At 36.8% G+C, this 22,748-nt stretch overlaps 1 protein-coding gene across 2 annotated transcripts in view; it reads right to left on the bottom strand.

The window, feature by feature from the left end:
• Positions 1-2,381: 2,381 nt before the first annotated feature.
• LOC126753421 (phosphoribosylformylglycinamidine synthase) overlaps positions 2,382-22,748 on the bottom strand; it is a 45,791-nt gene continuing 25,424 nt past the window's right edge. For both annotated transcript variants that reach the window (XM_050464832.1, XM_050464835.1), the window contains 2 exons: positions 4,362-6,165; positions 2,382-3,182 (listed from right to left, as the gene is read on the bottom strand). In XM_050464832.1, coding sequence (XP_050320789.1) covers positions 2,491-3,182; positions 4,362-6,165 — 2,496 coding nt within the window. In that variant the 3' untranslated portion in view covers positions 2,382-2,490. The remainder of the gene's footprint in view (positions 3,183-4,361; positions 6,166-22,748) is intronic.

Raw genomic sequence — 22,748 nt, 5'->3', positions numbered from 1 at the left:
AGTTGTATGGTCCTATGCTCCCAACACACTATGGCAACCTTAGCCTCTACGGCTGCGCAATCTGCACCTAGTTCGCGCACTTCGGCCCCACTCCATCAGAGTGGGCAACAGAGGACGTCCACGGTCCATAGGAGCTTAAATAGGCAGCATGACTAATATTCTGATGAGTCTCCCCCTCCAAATCTCATCCCGCTCCAAATCTCGTGCGAGAACCACTCAGCAGCTCCTGGTTCCTCGCACAGTCTATTCCGTGTGTAAGACCGTCGTACGCCGTAACGTTACATCAGTCAATTGCAGTTCTTGCACTGGCTGGTGTCACTTTCCGACGTGTTCCAGACTGCGCACCACACGTGAGTGTAGTGTGCCGTATGTTGTCCGATGCTGCAAGATCTGGTTATAATTATCACAATCGAGAATACCGAGTTTATTTCTGTAGATAACCGCACCTTCGTTAACTTTAACAAATTTAACTGGGTCGACTTCACAAAATTTACCGAGAGTACTTTTACCGCTTTATCCATTCCTACGGACGTAATCGTTGGCGTGCGTTAATTTCGTAAGGTGATGGCATTAGCTACCGCTAGCTTCAACCCGGCTGGAAGAATCGTGGAACTCCGTTCTAATTTTCAAGCCGAAGCAGCTGTTTTAACTAATGAACGTGACACCTTACGCCATGCAGACTCCTGTGATCCCCGAATAAATGATCTCAATTTGGAGATTCGTCAAATGGTAAACCAACACATACGGACAAAATGGAAAGAGTACTTGAAGTCCTGTAACCTCTCCACCGGTGTGACTAAGCTTTGATCTACTGTCAAGACTTGGTCTAATCCGAAGAGACATGATGACCGAGTTGAAATTCAATTCAATGGCCTTGCCTCTTCGGAAGAAGTGCGCGAGCTATTTTATCCGGCAATTTACACTGTACTCTTCAGTAGACAAAGCCAAACGATGTGTTACCCGACGGCTGCGCAAAATGTCCAAAAACTGCGCACCACTTACTTTCACCGATGAGGAGGTTGAGAGTGTCATCAACAAGGCAAAATCGTCAAATCTATTGACCCTGATGCTCAACTATCTAGGTGTCGCTGACCACTCTTCAAATAACCGATGTGTGGAAAATCGAAAAAGTACACAGTACCACCACAGCACTTAGCGTCATAAGCGCCCAGATAGCCCACGTAGCGTTCGACTTGTCAAAAACTTTTGACACAGTCAATCACACAACGCAACTTGAGGATATCGAAAAATCTACGCTCTCTCCAGAACTGAAGAGATGGACTTTGAACTACCTGAGCGGTCGCCAATCATCCGAACTATTTCAAGGTAAAAATTCAATGCTGTGAAGAATTAAACAAGGGGTTCCGCAAGGTGGTGTCCTCTCCCCGTTATTATTTAACTTCTACATCTCGAAACTCCCGTAACCACCAGAGGGAATTTCTATCACCTCGAACGCTGATGAATGCTCAATAATGATGTCGGGTAATGGAATCGACGACATGTGCTCAAATGTAAACGGCTATCTCTCCGACCTTTCTCGCTTCCTCGCTGCACGGAACTTAACACTCTCTCCCACTAAATCAGAAAGTCAGAAGCCTCTCTAGACGAATCCGAGGCAGAGACACAAAACACAAGGAAATCAACAATTGAATGCAAGATAGCGAAACATATACATATGATGAAATTATCACAAAACAAAACTAAGGACTTACTACACAGGTTCATGAAAACTATACATAGATTTGCAGCAATCACATGTGTTAAAAATAGGTAAGCGCTATAATAGCACTTGTCGTAGCTGCAAACTCGAAGGGATCAAGAAAACGTTCTATACTTCCTCTGTGAGTGCCCAGCGCTATCAGAAACTTTTAGAATTCATCAGTTACCAAACCTTGTCGGTATATCTAAAAAAGTATAATGGAGATAAGTAGTTTCTTTGAGGACAATAAACGTTTTGAACACAGCTTGATATCAAGATATGAAATCTTACGATTAGCGCTTCTAGCGCTAATTGAGCCCGAATAGGCAGTACTCATACTAATACGTGGATATTGGAGGTACAAGAAAATTGTCCTTTCAAAATTTTATGAATTTTTCAAGTAATATTTGCTCTTGTAGTGCAGCATTTTTAAAGAATTTACATTATCCATTGATGTATTAATATGATTAAAGTAAAATTTAATGCGTAATTTTTCAGGTTCTTTTAAATTGCTAATGTTAATAAATTCATTTTAAGCCAAATTATTTCAATAATCCAAGATTTTAGATGATTTATGTTCCTTTTTGTTTATCCGTCAACCCGTCCGTGTATGCGATAACTTGAGTAAAAATTTGGATATCTTTATGAAACTTCGTACACATGTTCAATTTCATAGCCAGGATTATGTTTAAGGGCTTCATCGGAATTGGAATAAAAATCGCTTTTATTTGTAATACAAGTATAATATAGATATTAAAAAAAACCAAATTGGAACGAATATAAACCATTGGTTATTTAGTGCACCATTCATAGGCTGAGTTAAACATGATTTGCCATGGGCTTTCTAAGGAATTAATTTTAAAGTCAGCTGGAACATAAGGCCATTGAAACATGGCGGTACATCGTTCGGGATGTGGCATGAGGGCTAAATGACGCCCGTCCTCTGAACATAGGCCTGCAATTCCATCAACACTTCCATTGGGATTCATTGGATATGCTTCAGTAGCGTTCCCTTTGTCATCCGCATATTTTATGGCAACACATCGATTTGATTTTAATGAATTCAAAATTTCTGTAGTACGGAACGAAAATCTGCCTTCACCATGTGATATCCAACAACCCAAAATGGAACCTTTTAATTTATTCAACATTATTGAATTACTATCTTCAACCCGTATTGTTGTCCACCGACATTCAAAGCGTTCCGATTTATTGTGAAGAACCGCAACTTCCGGCACGTCAATTACGTGTCCATTAAGCATGCTAACATTGCCAACCCACCCGATTAAGGCCATGAGTTGACAGCCATTACACACTCCCAACGAAAAGACATCCTGGCGTCGTTTGAATGCTTCAAACTGCGGAGAAAGTAAGTCGCTAAACATAATATTGGCGGCCCAACCTTTGGCAGAACCCAAAGTATCGGCATAACTAAAGCCTCCAGGGAATATGATGCCACGGTATCGATCCAAATAAGTTCTTCCTGCAAAGACAGAGATGATATATAAAAAAGTAGAATAACGGAGGTTTGTTAACTGCTGTTTTCCTCAATAGAAATTGAGCGTATTTTGCTGAACTTAAACTAACGGACTAGAATATGATTCTATTGTAAACTTAAAGACATTGTGTTGTGTCACTTCAGTTTCATTACTCTCATATCCATAACATTCGTGCTCAACGTTCACAGAATTCAATTCGTCATAGAACCAACATCGTCATACTTACAGTGGGACGATTTGAAAAAAAAATCATTAATTATGTTACTTTTTTATTTTTGCGATTTTTTTTTTAAACTATTATCTTACAAGTATACATAAAAATGAAACGCCACGTGCGAACTACAGCACGGAAAGGCGGGAAAATTTGCACAAGTATTCGTTTATTCTTGCAGAAGGTTCTAACGGAGGTCTTTTTTGCAAAATCACCGTCGATTTTGCAATCTTTATACATAAATATATATACATATGTAAATATAACACTAGTTAAAATTGTTTGACAGATGTCGCTTGAAGTCTGCCGCCTCCTTTTTTTAACAAAAACAAATTTGAATATTTTTAGATGGCAGAAAATAAACAACACACAGTTTGCTAACCATTTTTCCAATATTTTTAATTTTTTCGCATACTTTTTTCGAGTAACAATCAAGTATTGCTTTTAATTGCACTTTATTATCTTTTAACGTATTTAATAATAAACGAGTTTTTTCGTTAAATTCATATTGATTTTCCAAAAATACCAAAATTGCCATTCATAATTTCCTGTTATCCAATTTTATTTCACTTTTTTTAATGAATAAATAAATATCAAAATCAGCTGTCTAAATGCATAACTCTGTTGTCTGTCACCCTTAAATTTCAATGCGCATTAGAGTGTCCTAATGCGCATTAATTTTGCTCGTCTGTCAGGGCTAGCCGATGCTTAGTATAGTCATAAAAATTTAGGATATAAGTTTACACAACTATTTTTTATATAGAATATATGTTTGAAAATTTGAACATAATCAAATGCAAGTAAAGAAATTTAGTGTTTTCAACCCACAAGAATTACACAAATTTATCATGTAATGAAATAAATATCTCCATTTCTTTTTCCAATAAAAAAAAAGAAATTATTATAGTAAAATCGAATTTAATAGTCTCAAAATGTATTAGAACACACTTACCGCACAACAGATCGGACATGGTAACGTCATGAACTTCAAAATTGGCTTTGATTAGGGATGCCATAATTTCTCTATCGCTATTGATGCCCTCCTCGCGAATAACGGCAACGCTTACAACTTTTGTGGCCCGAAGTGCACTTATTTCAGCATTTAAGTCGAGACTACAATAATATTTAGGAGCAGAGCGATAATTCAAAGAATTATATTCTTCCAAAGCGCAATCTGGATTGGATTGCAGTTTTTCTATTTCAAAACTTGTTCTTTCCCATTGTTTAAAAAGAGTTTTAACATCGTTATGAAGAATGGTTTCGGAATGATTTTTTATAATTAAGGTCGAATTGAGACCAAGACCACTTGTTAAACCTAAATAATAGTTTGGAACCCCATTATTCGTGTAGATATTTTGAACTTCCGACAGTAATTTCATTGGCACCTCAATAACCCAACCACATTCTTCAGCATACAAAACAGCCACTTCTGGTTTACCAATTAATTTTGCTGCTTTATCAATATGAGCAGTATTTAATATCTTCATTACATTGGTTAAGTCAATTTGAAATCCACATAATCCTCCGAATGCCATTTCCAATAGACATGTAATGAGCCCACCATCACTAATATCGTGCCCAGCTAAAAGTTTTCCCTGCTGTATTAAATTTTGTGTAGTGGTGAAAGCTTTAACAAGAATGTCACTTTGCAAAACTGTCGGGCACTCGTCGCCTTGCTGTGAAAACGCAAGGGCTAATGCGGATCCACCCAATCGAAACTTCCCTTCGATGTTTATCCATACAAGGGCTGTTTGCTCTCCTAAAGAAGGGCCCTTAAGATCTGGAGTTATCTTCACGGTAATGTCTGGACACGGTACGTAAGTAGAAATTACAAGTGTGCCTGGAGATTTTACAGTTTCGTCGTTAACTTTTGCAGCCATAGATAGTGAATCCTTTCCGCCATCAACTGCAATATGCAGTTCCTTCATCATCTGACACATTTCTTTGCAAGCGTCATATAAACGGGCACCTTCTCCAGGTAATTTCGCAGGCCACATCCAGTTTCCAGAGCACTTAACATCTGCTAATTCCGTGATTTTTACAAAAACTAAATTGGATATTGCTTCGGCTACGCACATACGTGCCATTGCAGAAGAGCTAAGGATACCTTTTATAGGTTGAGTACCGATGGACGTAGCTATGCCTTTTTTTCCAAAATAAGAAATTGCAGTTAAGCCGTAGTCGGCTAAAGGAGTGTGTAACGGCCCTACACACTGCTGCTGCGCGACTAGACCGGTAACGCATCGATCAACCTTATTGGTAAGGAATCTTTTACTTCCTACAGATAATTGACTTAGCACGGTTTTCAAGCATTCGGAATTATTGAAATCTGAGTTTAGTGATAATGGTTTTAGTTTTTCTGAAATACGGTCCAATTTGTATTCCCTTTGCGGCATATCGCCAAGTACATGTTTCAGTTCAAGATCAAAGGGTATAGCACCCAATAAATTTAAATTCTCCTCCAACTCCAAAGCGCGTTCAAAATCAGCCTGACTTTCAACTAATGTCACTTTTCCATTTCCGGTAACAACACCAACAAAACTGATTGGGCAACGCTCCCGTGAACAAATATCTTCCAAGATCTTACGATGTTCAGGCTTGCAAATTAGTGCATTGTTTTCTTGATATTCTGCACCCCACAACTCTAGAGCATTTATGGTGGGATCACCCAATTGAAATTCTTTCGAAAATATTACTGCTCCCGCGAAACCAGGCTCTACTAGCTCCTTTAAAACATTGCCATTACCGCCAGCACCCTATAAAAAAACATTATGTTATAATTCTTGTTAATTCGGACATAATAGGTTGTCAAAAAACTCTTGCGGTATTTTCGCTAGTTGGCGCTGAAAGCGCGTAGTTCTAGTTTTGTTCGTCGCATCTGGTCATGCTATACCTTTTTGGAAAGCTCATTTCACGCACTAACACGTGTTTTATTGATTGTCGTTTCTTTTAAGTCGTTCGTGAGTTATAGCGTCGCAAACATGGAGCAAATTAAAGAGAAAATACGGCATATTTTACAGTACTACTACGATAAAGGCAAAAATGCATCTCAAGCCGCCAATAAAATTTGTGCAGTTTATGGACCCGATACAGTTTCCATTTCCACCGCACAACGATGGTTTCAACGTTTTCGTTCTGGTGTAGAGGTGGTCGAAGATGCGCCACGCTCCGGAAGGCCTGTCGTCGAAAATTGCGATAAAATCGCTGAATTGGTCGAAAGAGACCGGCATAGTAGCAGCCGTAGCATCGGTCAAGAGCTGGGCATGGGTCATCAAAAATTCATTTCAATTTCAATAAAAAAAAAATTCAATAAAAATCTCGCAAGACTTTTTTGACAAACCATTATAATTATAACTGACGCAATATAATTAAACCCTTGCATTGCAATTACTTATTTTATATGTGTGTGTATGTGGAGAAGTATTTTCAAATTGTTACTATAAATGTAAAATCATGTGGTGTGAGAATAGGAGAATTCGTATCAGGCAAATTTGTGAATTGATTTTGTAACACCTTTACTTTATTTATACTTTTAAATATCGGATGGAATATAAATATAAGATTCGGTTTATAATAGTTCTTTTTCTATTAAATTCTTTCCATGATTGAAATTGTGCTTAAGTTTCAAATGAATATTTACAATACATATGTATTGAGGATAGAAAAAAACCACAAAATTTATTCATTTTATAACAAATAAACGTGTCGTAATTTAATAGAACTAGGTGTATGTAAACTTTATTGGTCCACTGTATATTACATATGTATATATGAATACTTATTAGTAAAAAGTTATTAGTAAAAATAAAAAAAAGTTCCTATCCTACTACTTATTTAGATTTATTAAGAAATATGTATTTAAATTCAATATAAAGTAAAATATTATTTAAAAATATATATTCAAAATAAATAATAATAAAATAAAAGACAAATATAAATTAAAATTAAAATATTATGTTGAAAATCACCACACAAAAAATGAACTTCTAGTCCTTACAACAAAATTCAAACTAAATATCTCTGCGATTCACCACCTTCGGGGGGACCCTCCAGAGATCAAACATAATATTAAACACTTTTTGACTTAAAACGTCTCTGCGATTCACCACCTTCAGGGGGACCCTCCAGAGATCGGATATAATTCGAAATCAAAACAAGTAAGGAAGGGCTAAGTTCGGGGTCACCGAACATTTTACACTCTCGCATGATAAAGTGATAATCGAGATTTCATTATCCGTCATTTCCAAATTTTTCAAATACCGTATTTGTGTAAAGTTTTATTCCGCTATCATCATTGGTTCCTAATGTATATATTATACAGAGAAGGCATCAGATGGAATTCAAAATAGCGTTATATTGGAAGAAGGCGTGGTTGTGAACCGATTTCACCCATATTTCGTACATGTCATCAGGGTGTTAAGAAAATATTATATACCGAATTTCATTGAAATCGGTATAGTAGTTCCTGAGACATGGTTTTTGGTCCATAAGTGGGCGACGCCACGCCCATTTTCAAATTAAAAAAAAAGCCTGGATGCAGCTTCCTTCTGCCATTTCTTCCGTAAAAATTAGTGTTTCTGACGTTTTTTGTTAGTCGGTTAACGGACTTTTAGTGATTTTTTTCAACATAACCTTTGTATGGGAGGTGGGCGTGGTTATTATCCGATTTCTTCAATTTTTGAACTGTATAAGGAAATGCCTGAAGAAAACGACTCTATAGAGTTTGGTTTACATAACTATAGTAGTTTCCGAGATATGTACAAAAAACTTAGTAGGGGGTGGGGCCACACCCACTTTTCCAAAAAAATTACGTCCAAATATGCCCCTCTCTAATGCGATCCTTTGTGCCAAATTTCATTTTAATATCTTTATTTATGGCTTAGTTATGACACTTTATAGGTTTTCGGTTATCGCCATTTTGTGGGCGTGGCAGTTGGCCGATTTTGCCCTTCTTCGAACTTAACCTTCTTATGGAGCCAAGAAATACGTGTACCAAGTTTCATCAATTAAATATATATCTCAATTTTTACTCAAGTTACAGCTTGCACGGACGGACGGACGGACGGACAGACAGACATTCGGATTTCAACTCTACTCGTCACCCTGATCACTTTGGTATATATATATAACCCTATATCTAACTCTTTTAGTTTTAGGACTTACAAACAACCGTTATGTGAACAAAACTATAATACTCTCCTTAGCAACTTTGTTGCGAGAATATAAAAACAGCTAATGTTAACTATGTGAACAGACCTTTTGCTCCTAAATACGCAGGGAAAAGACCAACAAGTGGATTTTTCAATAATCAAAATCCACCAAAACTACAAAGAAATTTTCACATCAATAATTCAGAAATCGAAAACGAACAAGATAATTATGAACAAAAATTAATTGAATATACGAACAAAACAATATTTATAAACGAGAAATTTCCTAATGAATCTGAAGATTTTACAGACATACATTTTTTTAGACTAAGCAATTCATCACTACCATATTTCGAGTGCAAAACAACTAGCGGTGAATTGCTCAAATTCCTTATCGATACTGGCTCGAACAGAAATTACATACAACCAAAACATGTTCAAAACCCCATTCCTAAAAAAATAAATTCTTTGTAAATTCAATAACAGGTAATGTTAAGGAAACTCACCATACAACGGCAAATTTATTTAAACAAAATGATTTCAATGTAAAATTCTTTTTATTGCCACCTTTAAAATCCTTCGACGGAATATTAGGGAATGATAGCCTAAAAGAACTATCCGCCATCATTCATACGAAAGAAAACTATATGAGTATTTGCAATAACTATAAAATCAAAATAAAGCAACAATCTGCAAATTCCTTAAATAATATTGGCATCAGAACAGAACACATGACTGAACAAGAAAAACTTCATATCGAAAATTTAATAAGACAATACTAACTTTATTTGCTGAACCAAACGAAAAGCTTCCATTCACAACTATCGTAGAAGGTGAAATTAGAACTACAACTGAAAGGCCAATATATTCGGCATATTACCCATATCCTATTTCCCTGAAAGATGAAGTCGAGAAACAAATACAGGAACTTCTTGATAATAACATAATTCGACCTTCACGGTCTCCTTATAACTCCCCGATATGGATAGTACCAAAGAAAATTGACGCTTCAGGAAAGATAAAATATTGACTCGTTATTGATTATAGGATACTCTATACCGTCACCATTCCTGATCGTTATCCCATACCCTACATCAGTAACGTACTTTCAGATCCCCGTGATCGACCTTAAAAGTGGATTTCATCAAATACTTCTAAAAGCCGTTTTACTTTCTCAGTAAGACACGGAAAATACGAATTCACGAGACTACCATTCGGTCTCAAAAATGCACCATCAATTTTTCAACGTGCACTCGACGATATTTTACATGAGCACATAGGGAAAATATGCTACGTATACATTGACGACATAATCGTATTTAGTGAACATACCTAATCCCATTTCCAAAATATCGAAACCATATTTCGAACGTTACAAAACGCTAATTTGAAGGTGCAAATCGACAAATGTAAATTCTTGAAAACAGTAGTCGAATTCCTTGGTTTTATTGTATCCCAAAATGGTATACGAACCAACCCAAAAAAAGTAGAGGCAATTAAAAACTTTCGCTGTCCAAGAACTATAAAAGACCTCAGGTCATTTCTAGGACTGTCCGGTTTCTATCGTCGCTTCATAAAAGATTACGCCAAATTGACGAAACCCTTGACATCCCTTTTAAGGGGGGAGGAAGGACATATATCCAAAAGACTTTTTAGTAAAAAATACATTAACCTTTCTGAAGAAGCCATCGATGCATTCCAAAAGGTAAAAAATGCTCTATTGTCAGAAGACGTTATGCTATCTTATCCCGATTATAATAAGGAATTTCACTTAACGACGGACGCATCAAAATACGCTATTGGCGCAGTATTAACACAGAAAAATAGACCCATTATATTCATTTCGAGAACCCTTAGTAAAACAGAGGAAGCATATGCCACTAACGAGAGAGAAATCCTAGCTATTATTTGGGCTCTGAAATGCCTTCGAAACTACCTGTACGGGACTGCCAAAGTAAAAATCTTTACAGACCATCAGCCACTAACATACGCCCTATCTAACAAAAATTCTAATTCTAAAATGAAGCGATGGAAAACAATTTTAGAAGAATACCATTACGAACTACAGTACAAGCCCGGAACTATGAATAAAGTTGCTGATGCTTTATCTCGTCCCCCTCGCAATTCACAAATCAACTCTATGAGGTTGACTCAGAACAGCGACGAAAGCTCCTCACAGAATTTAATACCGTATTAACGTATTCAAAAACCAAATCATTCTCAATGTAGGAAATAATACTGACTATAAGTTTGAAATTCCATTTCCCACCTATCATCGTCACACAGTAACTGACGTAACTTTCAACTACGGAAAATTAGCCAACATCCTTAAATCATATTTGAACCCATCGGTGACTAATGGCCTCATGACAGACGAACGAACACTAGGTATAATACGAAAGATTTTTGCCCATCGTTTCAACAGATACAAAATACAGTTCACTAGAAAGTTAGTAAGAGATTTAACAAATTCAGCCTATCAAAATAAAGAAATTATTAATGAGCACAATCGTGCCCACCGAAATCGCGAAGAAAACAAGTTGCAAATTCTAGAAAAGTTTTATTTTCCACAAATTAAAGCCAAGATTAAAAAAAAATCGTGAAACAATGCAGAACATGTAAGTTTAATAAATACGACCGCCACCCTCATAAACACGCTATTCAAAGCACACCAATACCTGAGTACCCCGGACATACATATTGTCCATATCGATATATACCATACAAACAAACAGCTCATTCTTACCGCCATAGATAAATTTACGAAATATGCTTTTCTGATCTGAAGCAACGTCTTAGAGACATCATAATTTCATTACGAATACCAAAAGTTATTTTATTCGACAATGAAAAATCATTTAATTCCAGTCCAATCACATTCATGCTGACTAATCAATTCAATATAGAGATTCACAAAGCTCCACCCTACAAAAGCTGTTCGAACGGTCAAGTTGAGAGATTTCACCTTACTCTTACCGAAATAATACGTTGCCTCAAATCAGAAAATACGCATGAATCATTTGAGGAACTGCTAGACAAATCAATTTTTGAATACAACAACTCAATTCATTCAACAACCGGTAAAAAAACCTCTCGAGCTTTTCTTTGGCCATAGAACAATAATTGATCCCAAACAAATAGAAATAAATAGGCAAGAAAACGTTAAGAGGCTCCGAGAAAAACAAGAAGCTGACTTAAGCCATCATAATAAAAACAAAATGCCCATGAAGAATTACAACATAGGTGACACAATTTATGTAAATATAAATAAAAGGATAAAGAGGAAATAGTCGCTAAAAACGTTAACAGTACTGTCCTCACCAAATCAGGTAAAACTGTTCATAAAAATTTAATTAAAAACTGCTTTAAATAAAAAGTTAAAATTATAACTTAACGAAAAAACGTTAAAGTAAATAGAATATAACTTTGCTATCAAAAATAGAACTAAAAAGTAAAAATAAAAATATTTAAAATTGAAATTGTAAAAAGAAAAAAATTACTACATATACTTATGTTATTAACTGAGCCAAGGCCAATATTATAACTTCATGTAAATTAAAAAATTAAGAAACATTTAGTGTAAGAATAACTTGTAAGAACGAAAATGAATTGTAAACTTTTTTTTAATATTTAAATATTTTAAGCAATAAATCATGTAAAATATGTATGTATGTATGTACATAGTTAAGAAATACACCACTTAATTGCGCAAAGGCGAATAAACAGCACCTATCATTCTAAGGAATCAAGCCAATCGTCAATGAATATGATACCAGTGCCAAAGATGACACTACATACATACGTATGTCGCTCAATGAAACATTTTGTAAATAAAAGCTTACGGTACGAAAGAGGACTATAGAGCTCAGCCATAATACTCCTTACATTGAAGTCTCCCAGTTGTCCAAATAAAACTTTACAATCACTTGGCTGTGAAATGCGGATGTTCGAAATTGAGAAGGGAGGAGTTACCAAAATAAATATTTTGTTATACAGTGTAGTGCACCATGTAAGCTTAAGAATGCTAAGGAATGCAGGTACGAAATTTGGCAAACGCATCACGTCACTTTACCGCTACCCACTAAGAGAACGCCAAACTAAAATTACGGATTTTAATGACGCTACTAGCACGCCACTAACAATATGCGTCGCTGCCGACGTCTCGCTCTGCCGGCGCTTAGAATATTAAGTTGGTGATAGCATAAGCTTAGATTTAAGTTTCACTTTTAATTCGGCTGTTCATTAAGTTGGTTGGACATCGCTCCAACAACTTAGAAATTAAAACAGTGGTCGGCATGAGAGATCTGTCACTGTGTTGGTGAGCACGAAAAAAAAGTAGCCCAGTGAGAAATTGGAATTAAAATTAAGCATCTAATCTAAATAATTAATAGTATAATAAAAATTAACAAACTGTCTTTTAAGGATATATTCCCTATTATCTTTAAAATACTTGGAACATAAAAGGCATTGCATGGCACCAAAGCCATTTAGAATCATAAAATATTTCTCGCAGGGCATATTTGGTTTTGCGCTATAGTCTTGCGTGATGTTAATTCGTTGATGGCTCGACAACAACTGAATGATAGAGCGTAAGCGTACGTGTGAAGTTAGTTTGCAAAATTTTGCTATAAAATGCCGACCACTGATCTACAATTTCTTTGGCTGCAGTGCGCGGCTTGATCTTTTACTCAATAAAGAGCATCATTATCACTCAGCGCATGCGTTATCACAACAACAACAACAAGCACAGCTTCTCGGGTGTGCGCTGCGCCATTTCATACTCGAGCATATCAACAACGATGTCGTGCTCCAATGAAGTACCAATACATTGCGCTCCACTAGCGGATAATGGATTAAGAGCTCAAACCGAAATGCGGCACTTAGGAAAACGAGGAATAATTATTGCCAAACTCTACTAATTACGCTCAAGACACAATGCGACAATCGGTAAAGACTCAAACCGTAATACAGCACTAAGGGAAGTGGGAAATAGTTGTTGCATAGCCTTGCGAATAACACTCAAGCCGCAATGTGGCAATCGGTGCATCTGGTAAAATATTGGGTTGGTTGATCGTGGAGTAATTTATTAAAGCTCAGAATAAAATCTGCATTAAAACGACTAGGTCATCTTTAACTAGCGCCCAACGTGGGGCCTGTCACTTAGCAATCAACTTTAATTTCAATCAGAAGAACTCGGCAAGCAGAACTGCCATATAAAGGCACAAGTGGACAGGACTTCAAAAAATCCGTGACATCGATGGAATATCCTCCATATATTTATATCCTAAGATATTAACACCCGTGACATCGAGGAAAATTTAAGTTACAGCTAATTTGTAAGTAAAAAATCAAAAGTGATAAAGTGTTGAATATTAAAAGTTTATATTGAACTGTGTGAACTTAGGTTTTTGATTTCATTTCATGGGTTAAAATTAGTGAAATTTTGCTAAATAAAATAAAAAGAAAAAAATTAAAATAAAAAAATTTTAAAAGGAATAAAATTAAATAAATTAAAAAATTAAAATATTGATGATCAGAATTTATTATTTAAAATCATTCCCAAATTGTGAACACGAAAATACCCTTTTCATAGCGAAATTAGATATACTAATTGAAACTATATTGTATTTGTCATGGTGAAAGGTTTAAATAAAATTGTTTCTTAAACTCACATACAATTAAAAAAATTTATCATAAAAATTAGTGAAGGTGTAAGTTTAGATTTTCCTAGAAATACAGTAATTTAAGAATTTCCGTGTAAACGGCATTGGCAGTGAGGGTGGAAGTTAACCTAGTTAAAAAACGTGCAATTAAAAGGTTTACATAAAATACAAAATGGAGGTTACTATGGATCAAGTGCGACAGGCAATAAAATCAGCTAATCAAGAAACTAGGCTGGAATTAACGGCACAAATTAATAACCTTACTTCTGCTCTGAGGCGGCTTGAGCCACCGCGTGTCGAGGCTTACTTACCAGTTTCGATTAACCCAACAATAGACTCGGGAAATTTCAGTCTTGATTTAATAAAATCTTTGCCTGAATTTAACGGGGAAAATTCCTCCTATTCAGCTTGGCGCACCGCGGCAAATTTTGCAATTAATTATTGCTCCAAAGGTTCGGAACGGTACTATGTGGCAATGGGTATTTTTAGAAATAAAATTACTGGGTCAGCTAACACGACTTTATCGTCCTTTAACACTGTTTTAAATTTCAAGGCAATAATTGCTAGGCTTGATCAAACCTACGCAGATAAAAGGCCAATTCATGTCTTGGAAAATGAATTGAGTATTTTAAGGCAAGGGAATTTATGTATTTCAGAATACTACGATACGGTAGATAGGCATTTAACACTTATCATAAATAAGCAAATAATGAGACACAGCGGGAACGCCGAGGTCATTATGGCTCTTAACGAAGGGAGAATGCATTACGCATTTTTATTTCGAGCCTTCGTCGCCCTCTTTGCGATATTTTGTTTTCCTCAGGTCCAAAGGACTTACCTTCCGCATTAGCTGCTGCCCAGGAGCTTGAGACTAACCATAAGCGATACAAATTTGCGCAAACATTTGCTATGGGTAATTTAGTAAAACCAAATATGTCCAAGCCAGCAGTACTTCGGTACACATTTTCTCAGCCCTATCGGAAGAACCTCTCACCAAATATGCATAATAGACCAACTGCAATGGAAGTAGATCCCGGTTCTTTCGTTTATCGAAATCACACAGCGCATGAAAATAATGTTTCATTTCATAAACCAAACAACGACCAATCTCAACCTAACATTATGTTGCCACACCAACAACACACACAACCTCACCACGTATTTAAACGCTCTCGTGATCAGTCTGGTTCTTTCCAAACACCGTATTCATAGGCTCAAAAGCTAAATTATATGCCAAAAGAAGTAAGTTCCGATTTTGACGGATCTGATACCTGTGAGGACCATTATAGTCATTCAAAATTAATAACATTATAATTAAATTATGCTATTTTCAAAGTAATATTTGTAGTTAATGTACACATAAGAGTTACTTTTTAAATATTTCATATGTTTGATAATATATTATAAATTCACATATGTATTATAATGTTATCAATTTTCAATATATTCATAAAAATACGCAAATCATATCAATTAATATGATTGCATGTAAAAGTATAAAATTATATGCAAAGGCCCAAAATAAATGCATATGTAAGTCTGTAATAGCAATGTATGTATATTTCTGAGTATAATTTTCACTGAATGCCAAAATTTCTCCTTCTGAGCTTGCTGTGGTGAAAAACGCTCATCGCATTTTGTTAGCCAAAAATATTTTTACGTTCTCCGCCCTGTCAACCTTCTCTATGATATACGTTCTCTGCCATCAACTTTCCATGCCGTAGTTTGAATAACAAACACAGTCTCAAAGAAGGTGAATCCACCAAGTGTGGCGAAATAATAAATCTGGTTTACATAAAATACTAAAAGTACATGTTTTTATAGAACATTTAAAAAAGTCAAAAATAAATATAGTTAAAAAATATGCTTTGAAGCATTTCAAACTAAAAGGAGAAAAATAATTATTTATATAAATTGGCATTAATATTGAACGAAAAAGACTTGCATTATTATGAGAAAAGCATGAGATAGTTTGTGTCATATTTTTTATATCGAGGATACTGGAGAAAATTCCCAACTGAAATTATTAAATTTCTGGATTGTAAATTATACCTAGTTCAAACTGTAGGCCAACAGCAAGTTCCAGACTGTGGTATACTGTAACATGCTATTTGCAACGAATATAAAAAAATAAGTCTAAATACAGTACATTTGTATATATCGATAATAAACTAAAAAAATGGTGCAACCATTAGACAAGATTAAATTTTTACATATGAAAACTATTTCCTCCTAAAGGAACATTTGAAAATTTTAAAAAATGTATATACAGTCAAACCTGGGTAAGTGAGAACTGGATTAGTAAGAAAACTCTATAAGTGAGAGTTATAGCCAGGAACCGTCATTTTAAGCTCCCAAAACCTCTATTAGCGAGAAACAGAATCCTCTGTAAGAGAGAGTCGTTTTTCCCTCATGGACCTCCGTAGTGAGAATGCTACTTATCTATACCTCTATAAGCGACAGTCAAGCTTTATTTATTTATGTATATTATTTAGGAGGAATTATAGTTACAATAAGAATACATACATACATACATACATAAAAGATACACACATAAAGTAATAAATGACAAAACAAATTACAAAATTTAACATCTGCTATTTTATGGCTCATTCTTAACTTTCATGGAACTTCCTACAATTGTTTTTGTATTGTTTTCTTGTCAATATTGCGCCTATTCTATTGCGTGGAACTAAATAACATTGTTATTTTATCGCACTCGGGTTAGCGAAAAACCTCTATAAGCGAGAATGAGATTGTGCTCCCTTGAACTCTCGCTTATCCAGGTTTGACTGTATATGTCGGGGATTCGCTCGCAGACAATTCCACTATTTAACACTTTTTCTTCTTAATTGGCGTAGTCACCGCTTAAGCGATTATAGCCGAGTTAACAACAGTGCGCCAGTCGTTTCTTCTTTCCGCTAAGTGGCGCCAATTGGAGATTCCAAGAGAAGCCAGGTCCTTCCAAAGGAGTTGAGGTCTTCCTCTTCCTCTGCTTCCCCCGGCGGGTACTGCGTCGAATACTTTCAGAGCTAGAGTGTTTTCGTCCATCCGGACAACATGACCTAGCCAGCGTAGCCGCTGTCTTTTAATTCGCTAAACTATGCCAATGTCATCGTATATTTCGTACAGCTCATCGTTCCATCGAATGTGATATTCGCCGTGGCCAACGCGCAAAGGACCATAAATCTTTCGCAGAACTTTTCTCTCGAAAACTCGCAACGTTGACTCATCAGTTGTTGTCATCGTCCAGGCCTCTGTACCATATAGCAGCACGGGAATTATGAGTGACTTATAGAATTTGGTTTTTGTTCGTCGAGAGAGGACTTTGCTTCTCAATTGCCTACTCAGTCCGAAGTAGCACCTGTTGGCAAGAGTTATCCTGCTTTGTATTTCTAGGCTGACATTGTTGGTGGTGTTTACGCTGGTTCCAAGATAGACGAAATTATCTACGACTTCAAAGTTATGACTGTAAACATTGACGTGAGAGCCAAGTCGCGAGTACGACGACTGTTTGTTTGATGACAGGAGATATTTCGTCTCGCCCCTCGTTCACTGCCAGTCCCATTTGCATTGCTTCCTTGTCCAGTCTGGAGAAAGCAGAACTAACGGCGCGGGTGTTGAGGCCGATGATATCAATATCATCGGCATACGCCAGCAGCTGTACACTCTTATAAAAGATTTTACTTGCACGATTAAGTTCTGCAGCTCGAATTATTTTCTCCAGCAGCAGGTTGAAGAAGTTGCACGATAGGGAGTCGCCTTGTCTGAAACCTCATTTAGTATCGAACGGCTCGGAGAGGTCCTTCCCGATCCTAAACGGAGCTTTTCGTGTTGGTCAACGTCAGTTTACACAGCCGTATTAGTTTTGCGGGGTTACCAAATTCAGACATCGCGGCATAAAGGCAGCTCCTCTTCGTGCTGTCGAAAGCAGCTTTGAAATCGACGAAGAGGCGGTGTGTGTCGATTCTCCTTTCACGGGTCTTTTCCAAGATTTGGCGTATGGTGAATATCTGGTCGGTTGTTGATTTGCCAGGTCTAAAGCTACACTGATAAGGTCCAATCAGTTTGTTGACGGTGGGCTTTAATCTTTCACACAATACGCTCGATAGAACCTTATACGCGATGTTGAGGAGGCTTATCTCACGGTAGTTGGCGCATATTGTAGGGCCTTCCTTTTTATGGATTGGGCATAGCACACTTAAATTCCAATCGTTGGTCATGCTTTCGTCCGATCATATTTTACAAAGAAGCTGATGCATGCTCCTTATCAGCTCTTTGCCGCCGTGTTTGAATAGTTCGGCCGGCAATCCATCAGCCCCCGCCGTTTTGTTGTTCTTCAGGCGGGTAATTGCTATTCGAACTTCTTCATGGTCGGCCAATGGAACGTCTGCTCCATCGTCATCGATTGGGGAATCGGGTTCGCCTTCTCCTGGTGTTGTGCGTTCAGCAGGCTGGAGAAGTGTTCCCTCCATAATTTAAGTATGCTCTGGGCATCGGTGACTAGATCACCTTTGGGGGTTCTACAAGAGTATGCTCCGGTCTTGAAACCTTCTGTAAGCCGCCGCATTTTTTCATAGAATTTTCGAGCATTACCGCTGTCGCCCAGCTTATCAAGCTCTTTAAACTCACACATTTCGTTTATTACAGCTATTCGCTTTTATTTATTTAGTAAAGTCTATGAACATTGATTCTTACAGACTAATGAAAAACTAGGATGCATATTAGAATTCTAAAATAATTAAATTACAATAACATGAGTAGATAACTTAAACCAAAAAACAGAATTGAGGGTATTAATAAAGGATACCATAGAGTGAGAAAAATCAAGATGAACTTTCTCGGAAATCGAGTTAAACTCCTTTAGCTAGCTTTGACTTAGTACTTTCCTTTTTGTAATAAAATTGGGAAATGTATCTGAGACAACGCGGGGGAGTATTGAAGTTAAGTTTCTTTAATAAGTAGGAACAGTCAATATCACCGTTAATGGCATTGTAGACAAATGAAAGGGAGAAAACGGACCTTCGATTTTCCAGTGATTTAAGATGTAAAAGCAATAAACGCGATGTATACGATGGTGTTGGGTCAACAAACTTTAAGGAGCGGAGAGCATATTTAAGAAAGATCTTTTGAACACGCTCGATCCTGTTAATTGACGATATGCAATATGGTCTCCAAATAAACACTGCATACTCCAAAATGGACCGCACAAAACATGTGTACAGTAATTTTAACGTGTAGGGGTCGGAAAAATTTGTAGAATTTCGACGGACAAAGCCAAGTACAGAAAAAGATTTTGAAGAGATATAGTTAAGTGATTACTGAAAGAAAATCTGTTGTCAAAGATTACCCCAAGATCTAGAAGCTAGAAGATAAGATGTTGCGTCCCCTACCATAAGAAATCTGTGAGCATTTATCTAGATTCAGAAAAAGCTTCGATTTCAGGCACCAATTATGAAAAGTATTAATATCACATTGAAGATTGAGTACATCTTGTGTGTTTTTGATTAATGCAAAAATTTTTAAGTCATCTGCATATAACAGAAAGTTGGCGAAAGAGAAGCAACAGGAGATACCATTGATAAACAGCACAAAGAGAAGTGGACCCAAGACGCTCCCTTGTGGGACTCCCGAAGACGCAATTAATGAATCAGATGACACTCCATCGACAATGACAACGCATCGTCTGTTTTGCAGATATGATTTAATCCACTTCAAGAAGACCGAGTGAAACCCTAGAGATGATAATAAGAATATTGTGTGATACTTTATCAAAGGCTTTAGAGAAATCTGTGTAGACACAATCTAACTGAAATCCAGCGGAGAATGCAGACATACAATAATCGCTAAAAACTGCTAAGTTTGACACAGTGGAGCGCCCAGAGACAAACCCATGCTGATTGACATTAATTATTGATTTTACTGCAAAAAATAATTTATTTTTAACAGAACACTCAAAAATTTTCGAAATAATGCAAGTCAATTTCCAATCAGAAATAAAATCCCCGGTGGCGAGAGACTTATTCAAGATAAGCATGAGAGGATATACTAAGGCAGTACAATTTTTTATAAGTACGGGCGGAAGCCCGTCCAAATCCAATTTGGACGAAGACTTAATATCACAAATAGCCTTGGCAATATCGTCCTGTGAAAGACACAGTAAGCCAAAATTTATGGATGGGAAGTTATCAGCTGAAAAAGTGGAACTAGTACCAGGATCATCTTGAACATAGTTCGATTTGAAAAATTCAGCGAACAAATCGGAGATTTCGACCGGCATGCATGCCGACACTTATCACCCTAACGTAAAGCAGAGGGAATAGCCGAACACGCTCTTTTAGATTTTACAAAGTTCCGAAAGAACTTAGGGTTCGACTTAATTGTAGACTCCGTGTTATTAATAAACCTTTTATAGAGGAACTTATCCAATTCATTAAACAGTTTTGTGTAGTGCTGATATTGAACAAAGGAAACATGAGATTTAGGTGAAGAGAATTTTCTATATTTATATATTCTATATATTTATTTCTAAGATTTTTTAGACGTTTAAGGTCCTTAGTGTACCAAAGCAGCTTATATGGTTGTATGTGTTTGAGCGGGATATTATAATGACAAAATTCCTGAATTGATTTCTTAAAAATGGAGAAACTATTAGCTGTAGCTCACAAAATGCAAAATTAAAACCAAGCCCATCAATAGGTTTAACAGGAGCGAAAAGATAAGTATCCATCTCAAACGCTAGCGGAGAATGATGGATGGTGGCTGGAGTAATTGAAGAGAATCCATCAAGAAACCTAAATTTTAAATTATCACTGAGAAAGACTAAGTAAAGAAAGAGGACGATATTTGCGATGAACTGCTAAGAGAACTCCACCCCCTCTTTGACAGCCAGTTTTTTCGTGATCTCTGACCTTGCGGAAGACATAATAGAGATTTGAGTCAAAGTATTCGCTATCAAAATAACTAGAATTCAGCCAAGTCTCAACAATAACGATAATATCGAAATCCAAACGTGAAGAAAAATTGCGAATAATATTTGATTTACACCTAATACCCGATAAATTTTGGTAGTAGACCTTAAGACAGGAGCCAGTTGAGGAAGGTGCAGAAAATGCATGAAAAGAATCGCGATTAACAGGCGCATCAACTAATCTGCAGCGCTGTTTTCCCCTCCCTTTGGAAAAAACTTAAAGGGACGCAACTTAATGCCAGAAGGCCACACTGAAGAGGAGAAAACGGCATTAAAAAAAGATGGGGACACACCTAGCTTAAAGTTTATCCTCTTAAGACTATTAATATCGGTATCTTTCTTAATTAGTTTATAGCATAGAAGATGCTCTCTATCAACATTAGCATGTTTAACAACAAAAGATATAATATCTTCCTTAGTGACTGAGCTCTTAAAGGCAGATAAATGAATCCATTTCTTGGGTATGATGACATCAAGATCGGCATTGGCATTAACACCAACAACAGTTGAAGTGGTTGGGGATTTTTTGTTCCTGGTACTCACTTTTAACTTCAAATTTCTGTTAGCAGTAATTGAAGTAGAAGAGTTCAAGTTAACAGAATCATCAACGGAGACAGATTGAGCAGCATTGGCAGCGACAGGGGGGGCGAACTGGTTTAGCAGCAACTGTTGGATTGTTATTGGCTTTCGAGTGAGTGTTGATGTTCCTACCAACAGCGTCAGCGTATGTATTGGCATTATTATTGTCAGTAGCAATAGAGCGAGTGGAGCAAGCAGCAGACGTAGCAGCCGAGAGTGTTTTCGAAGTAGCGGGAGCAAGATAATCCATACTCACACTTTTGAGTCAGTACACGGCGACGACTTATTATCCTTTTTGCCTCTTCGGCCTCTTTCTTTTTCTGTCTGCAAATGCGTCTCGCTTCCCGTTTCAACTCTTGGTATCTATCCCATCCCGCACGTGTTGTGGTCAATCGTACCGTTGCGAGGTAGGCAGCCTGTTTTCTCTCCGCTGCAACACGGTACTCCTCGTCGTACCTGCTGTTCTTTTGCTTTTTCCGAAAACCAATGGTTCGGTTCGGTTCCCTTATACCGAGTTGTTGACGAGTGCTCTCAGACAGCAATTGTGCAAGCTGAGAAGTTCGGCTGTCTGTTGTGATTGCAGCTTCCCGACGTCGAACCTTCCTTGTGTTTGTTGACGTGCGCTTTGTGCTGCACAATCGAACGAATTACCTAAAACAAAATCGTACGAATTGCTATTTCCTGAAAGTGTACGATATACGATGCAGTATACTGCAGAGACTTTGATATATTTTACGTATTATTTATTTCAAGTGATAAGATATTTGTGAAAATGATGTTACATTACAGGTATTTAATATTTAGTATTACTTAAGTGATTTACGAACTGAATTAAAAATGTAGATTGCCAATTTAACTATTCTATTATATTGTTATCATGATTAATGATATCTTTGACAACAAGAAGCGAGCGGAGCCGCGGGTTTAGGCTAGTATGTTTATAAATCCGAATAGTTTGGGGTTTTCTGCTTACCACT

Source organism: Bactrocera neohumeralis, chromosome 3 (assembly GCF_024586455.1).
Source record: "Bactrocera neohumeralis isolate Rockhampton chromosome 3, APGP_CSIRO_Bneo_wtdbg2-racon-allhic-juicebox.fasta_v2, whole genome shotgun sequence".
In the NCBI taxonomy this organism is placed as follows: domain Eukaryota; kingdom Metazoa; phylum Arthropoda; class Insecta; order Diptera; family Tephritidae; genus Bactrocera; species Bactrocera neohumeralis.
Note: the sequence above shows the minus strand (reverse complement) of the source record. Positions and strands in the feature narration are given on the sequence as shown.